Consider the following 7,432-nt stretch of genomic DNA (forward strand, 5'->3'; position numbering starts at 1 on the left):
CAGCCCAGCCAGGGATGCTGAGCTGAATAAGGGACGGATGGACCTGTACCCCAAACAGCCGGAAAACCCAGCCAGCGCCTACCAAGAAAAGCCAGGTGGGTGTGAGTCGGAGTGGACCCCAGGGTCCACTGACCAAGGGAGCACCCTGTGTAAGACCGGATGAGGAAGAGTTTATTGATTTGGAAGTCCCATGTGGAACTGAGGACTTCATACCCTGGCCAGGAGCCCCGGAGAAAGGGCAAGCTCGCTGCTAGCAAAGCTTCTAGAAAAATGGAAAAGGTGAATAAAAGCAGAGCTGGGTGAGAGCTCAGTGACAATATTGCCTGAAGGATGGGGGTGATGAGGCTCAAAGGTCAGGGAGGTGGGCATGCGGGGGCTGGGTATGTCACATAAGGCCAGAAGAGCCACCAAATCATCACCCATGGAAAAGCAGAGAAGACACCTTCACCGAGGCCAGGAGGAACAGGCCAGTGAGCAGAGCCGGCCTCAGTAGGAAACTCGAGGGGCCCCCTCCATAGAAGATATCGTCACGGTCCTCCGAATAGCGCTGGGGATGGGGGGGACCTTGAACTGACATCAGCCACGAGACAATACTGACCCGTCAAGTGGACACAATCCTCCTGTGAGAGGTAGGGCTGAGGGGGCAGCCAGCAGGCCCTGAGCCCCAGAGAGTTAAAGAGCTGGTTGTAAAATAGGGCATCCCTAGGAGCAGACTAAATGGGTCACAAACCAGGGAGCTACTCAATGTGCATCATCAAGATACTTCGAAGACAGATAATTAGGACACAGGGAACTTTCCCCCCAAATGACACTGTCCCTTCTCCAGCGCTTCCCAGGAGTCCCGTCTGGGACCCATGACAACTCCATGCAATCCTGGAGTGCGGTGAGGACGGCGGGCGGAGGAGGATGTGAAGATCAGTACTAGGATAACTATTAAAATTTGAATATAAGGATCTATTCTTTATACGTGCTATGAGAAAGGATAACATCGTATCAGTCTTAAAATTCTAAATCACATCACTGCTCTGTGTTTATGTAACAAGATATCCATATGTTTAGGGAATACATATTGAAATATTTAAGAGGAACTAGGTCTGGGCAACACTGACATGTAAACATAGGTTCATTGGTTCAAACAAACATTCCAGTTGAGGTGGGGGTGGTGTTGATAGTGGTGGAAGTTGTGTGTAGGGGGGCAGTGGGTCTCTAGGAAATCTCTGGGCCTTCCTTCTGCTTAACTTTATTTTGAAATACAAAGTCTAGGGACGCCTCGGTGGCTCAGTGGGTTAAAGCCTCTGCCTTCGGCTTAGGTCATGATCTCAGGGTCCTGGGATCGGGCCCCACATCGGGCTCTCTGCTCCCAGGGAGCCTGCTTCTCCCTCTCTGCCTGCCTCTCTGCCTATTTGTGCGCGCTCTCTCTCTCTCTGTCAAATAAACAAAATCTTTAAAAATAAATAAATAAATAAATGAAAATACAAAGTCTATTTTAAAAAAGAGAGAGATGGGGCGCCTGGGTGGCTCACTTGGTTGAGCATCTGCCTTCAGCTCAGGTCATGATCCCAGGGTCCTGGGATCGAGCCCCAAGTCTGGGTCTGCTTCTCCCTCTGCTTCTCCCCCCAGCTTGTGCTCTGTCTCTCATTCTCTTTCTCAAATAAATAAATAAAATATTTAAGAAAATAGGAAAAACCGGGCCCAATATCTGCAACACGCACTCAAACCAGACTGTGTGATACCGGTAAGATGTCCATGTGGAGAGAATGAGGAACCGATGTGCTGAATATTGTGGGGGAAGGGCATAAGGGATTTCTTTATACGCATCTTGCACATTTTCTCAGGGTTTCAAATTATTTCAAAATAAAATTTTTAAAAAATAATAATAAAGCTTGGACTTTGGAATCAGGTCCTGCGGAGTGAGAGCCTAACCAGACAACCGACGAGCTGTGGGATTTCCCATCTCACTCTGCCCGCCTTCCTGTCCTCCTCTAGAAAAGGAGCCTGCTGATCCCTGACCAGCCTACCTCTAGATGTGGCATGAACAGTCCTAAGGACAAGGAGAGGCACTTGCAGAGTGGATGTGATAGTTAAGATTCTCTAGAGAAACAGGACCAGTGCAGTGTGGAGATTCAATTCAGGAATGGCTCTGGCTGTCGTGAACGCTAGCAAGTCCAAATTCCATCGGGGGGAGGCTGGAGACCCAGAGAGAAGTTGTTGTTGCAGCTTGAGTCTGAAGGCCACCTGCTGGTGAATTTTCTTCTTCCCCAGGAGAGGGCAGTCTTTTATCTATGAAGGCCTTCAACTGATTGGACGAGGCCCACCCATGTAATGAAAAGTCTTCTGCTTTATGCAAAGTCTACTGATTAAAATGTTAATCTTATGGGGAAAAGAAAACACACACACACAAAAAAAAAAACCTTCACAGAAGGATCTAGAATAAGGTTTGACTAAATATCTGGGTGCCATGGCCCAGCCAAGCTGACACACAAAATTAATCATCACAGCAGAGAAGGGCCCTGTTTTTCCCACATCTCAGGGAATTTTTGCCTTCTGCATTATTTTTTATTGCTAGACGGATAAAGCCAGTGGGAGCCATCTGGGGGTTTTCATTTTTCATAGAGCTCTGAATGGACTTGAACATCTGACTCCCCTTTGACCTGTGCAACCCTAGGCCCATGGCCCACCCTTCCTGGGCCAGGCAAACATGTGCTGAGACTCCACAAGTATCCACAAGCAAGCTGACCAGTCCTGGACCTCTATGTGTCCAGGGATGACGCTCTCACCTGCTGACCAGTCTGGGACCTCTATGTGCCCAGGGATGTGGCTGTGAGATGTTGGTGTGTTTGGTGGGGTCCGAAGCCAACAACCAAAAAAGGATTCTTGTGACGTCGTTGGTGCAAAAAAAGGTGGTTTTATTAAAGCACGGGGACAGGACCTCGGGCAGGAAGAGGGGCTGCCCTGGGATTGTGAAGGGTGACTGATTATATTTTTTGGGGTTCGGGAAAGTAAAACTAAGGCAAGTTCCAAACCAATTTCTTTCTTTTAAAAGATTTTTTTTTTAATTTGAAAGAGAGAGAGAGTGAGAGAGCCCAAGCAGGGGGAGCGGCAGAGGGAGAGGGAGAAGCAGGCTCTCCCTTTGAGCTGGGAACCCGATGCTGGGCTCCATTCCAGGACCCTGAAATCACAACCTGAGACCAAGGCAGCTGCCTATCCAACTGAGCCAGCCCAGGGTCCCCCGGAGGATTTCATATGCTGAAGAAGACTCAGCATCCTGGAGGCCTTGCCGTTGTCAAGCTCAGGTGCATTTCCCTCTAGCAAAGCACTAGCATTGAGCCAGTTGGGAGTTTCCCAGAGGAACTCCATACTCCGCCTGCCTCCTCAAGAGCTTGTCAGGCTGCAGATTCAAAGGTGTTTCATTTTATCTACATTTCCTTCTGCCTTTGAGTCCCACATCACCCAGCAGCAGAATTAGAACCTGCGTCTGGCTCAGACTTTGCCTTTCTGTGTGTCCCTAAGCAAACCAGTCCCCCCCTCTCTGGATCCCTTTCTCCTCGCTGCTCTCATGGACTCAGACTTCCCAGGCCCTGGACTCGATCCCAGGACCCTGGGATCATGACCTGAGCCGAAGGCAGATGCTCAATCACTGAACCACCCAGGCGCCCCCTTAATTGCAGTTTTAACCTATGCCTGGAATGTGACCTTTGAAGGGTCAGCCGAGATCTCCCCAGGAACACTAGGGATGTCATCTGCAGGATAAACAACACGCGACCAGCCCAGTCCCTGGGCCCCCAAAAGGGGTCTGAACTGTCCTCTCTTTTCCTGTTACCAGCTTCTTGCCCCGTCCTCCTCCCGATGAAAACCATCATGCAACAACCTCTGGAGCTCTTTCTACTTTCTAGATCGGATGCTGCCCCATTTATGAAGCACTTAATGAAGCCAATTAGACCTTCAAATTTATGCCACTGATTTTTGTTTTTTAACGAGCGGAGAAGGGAGAGAGCCCCGGGAGATGACCTCAGTCCCCCGCAAAAGCTGATTTGATTAACAACTTCTTAAATAGCATTTGCCAAGTGCCTCCTCCCCATTCTAAGGTGAACCCTACAACAATTAGAACAACGGTTCTAAGGTGAACCGTTGTTATGTCATTTCACAGATGGGCAAGTTGAGGCACAAATAGAGCAGACAATGTGCTCAAGGACATGCTAGCATAGACCAAGCCACCCTAAGGGGGCTCCAGAGTCTGTTTAAGCACAAGGACAAGGGATGAGGCACCTGGGTGGCTCAGTTGGTTAAGCGTCTGCCTTCGGCTCAAGTCATGATCCCAGGGTGCTGGGATCGAGTCCCATATCAGGCTCCCTGCTCCACAGAGAGCCTGCTTCTCCCTCTCCCCTCTGCTCATGCTCTCTCTTGCTCACTGGCTCTCTTTCATTGATAAAATCTAAAAAAAAAAAAAAAAGAAAGAAAGAAAGGAGGCCCAGGGAGGAGCTGACCACCAGCCGCCCACCCTGCGGGGGTGGGCAGAAATCTCAACAAGGAAGTCAGCTGGGAGCATTCTGTGAGTTTCGGTTTCTAGACTCTCGCCCGGGTCATTTGCAGTTTCCTGGTTCTCAATTGTGAGTTTTGGTTTCCTGTCTGCAGGCAAGGGAGTGGCTCCTTCTCCTCTCGCTTCCGTCCCCCGACACCACGGCCGCCAGCAGGAGCAATGGGCATCTGGGGGTCGCATCTGTATTCCGTGCAGCCTGAGAAGCTGGACGAGCTGATTGAGAACTCCCTGAGGCCCTATGAAGAGTGCCAGAGACAGATCCATGACACGGTGAACGCCATCTGTGCCATCCTGCAGGAAACGGAGCAGATGCCCCCCACGATAAGTGTGGTCAAAGTGAGTGGAAGGCTGGGGGTCTGGGCTGCTGGGACCCTGAGGTTCCGTGGCCATCGGAAGGAGGAGTGACGTGGTGCTGAGTGCCTTCCGGGTGACAGGCTTTGGGTGACCAAGACATCGACTTGCCCTCCCCACCCTCGAAGGAGGTGATGGAGCCCAGGAGTAGGAGCGCTCTGCCTTGACTGCTGTGCGCCCCAGGGCAGGTTGCTTAACCTCTCTGTGCTTCAGTCTCTGAGTCTGAAAAACGGGATAGGAAGAATAAATTCAGACTGTAATGAGGATTAAGCATATAATGTTCTTAGTATGGGGCCTGGGGCATAGTTAGTCCTTGGTAAATGAGCTGTGATTCCTCTGCGTCATCGTTTCTGACGTCCGCATGTCACGGAGCAGTAACTGAGGCTGGGAGATGGCAGTGAAACTACCCCAAGATGGCTCTGTGGTTTCTCAATGGCAGGAAGGGGTGGGTCTTACCAAGTAGAAATGTTTGGTGCTGGGGGTACAAATCCCAGGGCTGAGACTGAAGATCCGGGGCTTGAGGGGGAGGAAAAGGTGCTGGGGAAAGTGCCAGGACTGTAGTGTAGGGACTTAGGGGTCCGCCAGCCCCGGAGCCCCATTTCTCCACACGCACCGTGCCTCCTGGCATCTGTCTCATGCGTGCGCAGCAGCCCTGGCAGTAAAGATGCCCGGATACCTTGCATGCCTTGGCCTTGGCCCCAATGAGGAAACTGAGGCACAAGGAAGTGACTTAGTAGCTGGAGGCAGAGCTAGGCTTTCAGCCCACATAGTCTGCTTGGTTGCACGCGCCCTGAACCACCGCCTCTCAGTATGGTTCAGTTTTTCCTAACGAAAATAAAACATAGGAAAGGGGCACAGATCTAAGTGTATAGCCCGATGGATTGCCACAAACAACACACCTGTGTCACCTATGCCCAGTTGGAGAAAGGAAACGTTCCCAGCCCCAAGAGCCCCAGGACCCTCCATCCAGTCCCCGGGACTCCTAGTCCTCCCCTAACACTCTCTGGACTTCTGACAGCCTAGTTTCATTTTGCTGTTTGTTTGTTTGTTTGTTTGTTTGTTGTTTTAACTTTGCGTAATTGTGGGGTGACCCACCGTGCTGGTCTGCCCGGGACCGAAGGGTTTTCTGTGCTGAGACCGGAAATGTCCTGGGAAAACCAGACAGGCTGGTTACTGGATATGAAGGAAATCCTGCCCAGTGTAGCTTTACTGCATGGCTTCTTGGACCGCATCCTGTTTAGGAAATGTACGTTGTTGTGTGAGCGTGTGTTTATCGGTTTGACGCTGGGTAGTGTCCCAGGGTGCGAGGACCTCACCTTTGCCCGTCCTCCTGCTGACCGCTGCTTGAGCTGCCTCCCGCCGAGGCTCGTGTGAGAGGTGCTGCGGCGGGCATCCTTGTTCGGGTCTTTGGGCGGACAAAAGGACACCTGCCACTCCATGTTAAGACTCTAGTGACACTCGTGGCTTTGGCTGGATTTGAGAAATACTGAGGCCTGCTGGGGCATCTGGCGGCCCCGGAGGGTCCAGAGTCTCACATCTGTGTCTCTGTCACTGGCAGGGCGGCTCCTATGGCAGGGAAACCATGTTGAGGGGCAACTCCGATGGGACGATTGTCATCTTTGTCAGTGACTTTGAACAGTTCCAGGATCAGGAAAAAAAACGAGATGAAATCCTCACCAAGCTCTGGCTGTGTCTGACAGAGTGTCAGTTCACCAGAAAGATGCCAGCCAAAATGGAGGTCCAGAAGTCCCCCAGTGGGCTCACCTTCCAGCTGTCCACAAGATCGCAGAACATCACGTTCAAGGTGCTGCCTGCTTACAACGCTCTGGGTGAGTTGTTCCTGGGTGTGTGGACGGCACTGGTCTGGAGAGGGGTGTTGAGAGAGCAAAGCCTAAGAAAGGGGTGTCAGACAGCCATGGGGGTCCTTGGGGCTGGGGATGGGATAGACACCACTGGTATGTTCCAAAGCCAGGGGCCACATCCCTTTAAGAGAGGGGGTCCCTCCTGCCCTAGGCTTACTCTCTTCTCTAGAACTTTTGCCCCATCTCCTAAATGACTTTGGAGAAAATGTCCTAGATTCCAGAATCTAAAGCAGAGTTTCTCAAATAATGACATGCACACAAATCATCATGGAACCTTGTTAAAGTGCAGACTCTGATTCAGGAGATTGGGGCTGGGCCATGGACTCTGTATGTCTATCCAGGGCCCTGCTGCTGGTGCTGGTCCACATACCACCCCTGGGGATTTAGGCTAGAATAAATGTTGATTAGTGGAAGAGGATGGGGCAAACATCTGGGAAAAGTTCAGCTGGGGCAGGCATTTGGAGTCTGCCTTCTGGCCAAGTCAACATCAAGGCAACTGGTTGCCCTTCCATGGGCAACTGGTTGGACAAATGGATGGTTGGTTGGTTGGATGGATGGATGGATGGATGGATGGGTGGATGGATAGATGGAGAGATGGATGGATGGAAGGGTGGATGGATGAATGGGTGGGTGGATGGATGGATGGATGGATGGATGGGTGGATGGATGGATGGGTGGATGG

General features: G+C 51.2%; 1 protein-coding gene across 1 annotated transcript in view; it reads left to right on the top strand.

Annotated features, from left to right (window-relative positions):
* The window catches only part of LOC132023746 (2'-5'-oligoadenylate synthase 3-like), a 44,783-nt gene that overhangs the window by 21,978 nt on the left and 15,373 nt on the right, over positions 1-7,432 (top strand). Inside the window, 2 exon segments of the mRNA XM_059409896.1 lie at positions 4,568-4,873; positions 6,447-6,717. Coding sequence (XP_059265879.1) covers positions 4,568-4,873; positions 6,447-6,717 — 577 coding nt within the window.

Source organism: Mustela nigripes, chromosome 8 (genome assembly GCF_022355385.1).
Source record: "Mustela nigripes isolate SB6536 chromosome 8, MUSNIG.SB6536, whole genome shotgun sequence".
NCBI classification, from domain to species: Eukaryota; Metazoa; Chordata; class Mammalia; order Carnivora; family Mustelidae; genus Mustela; species Mustela nigripes.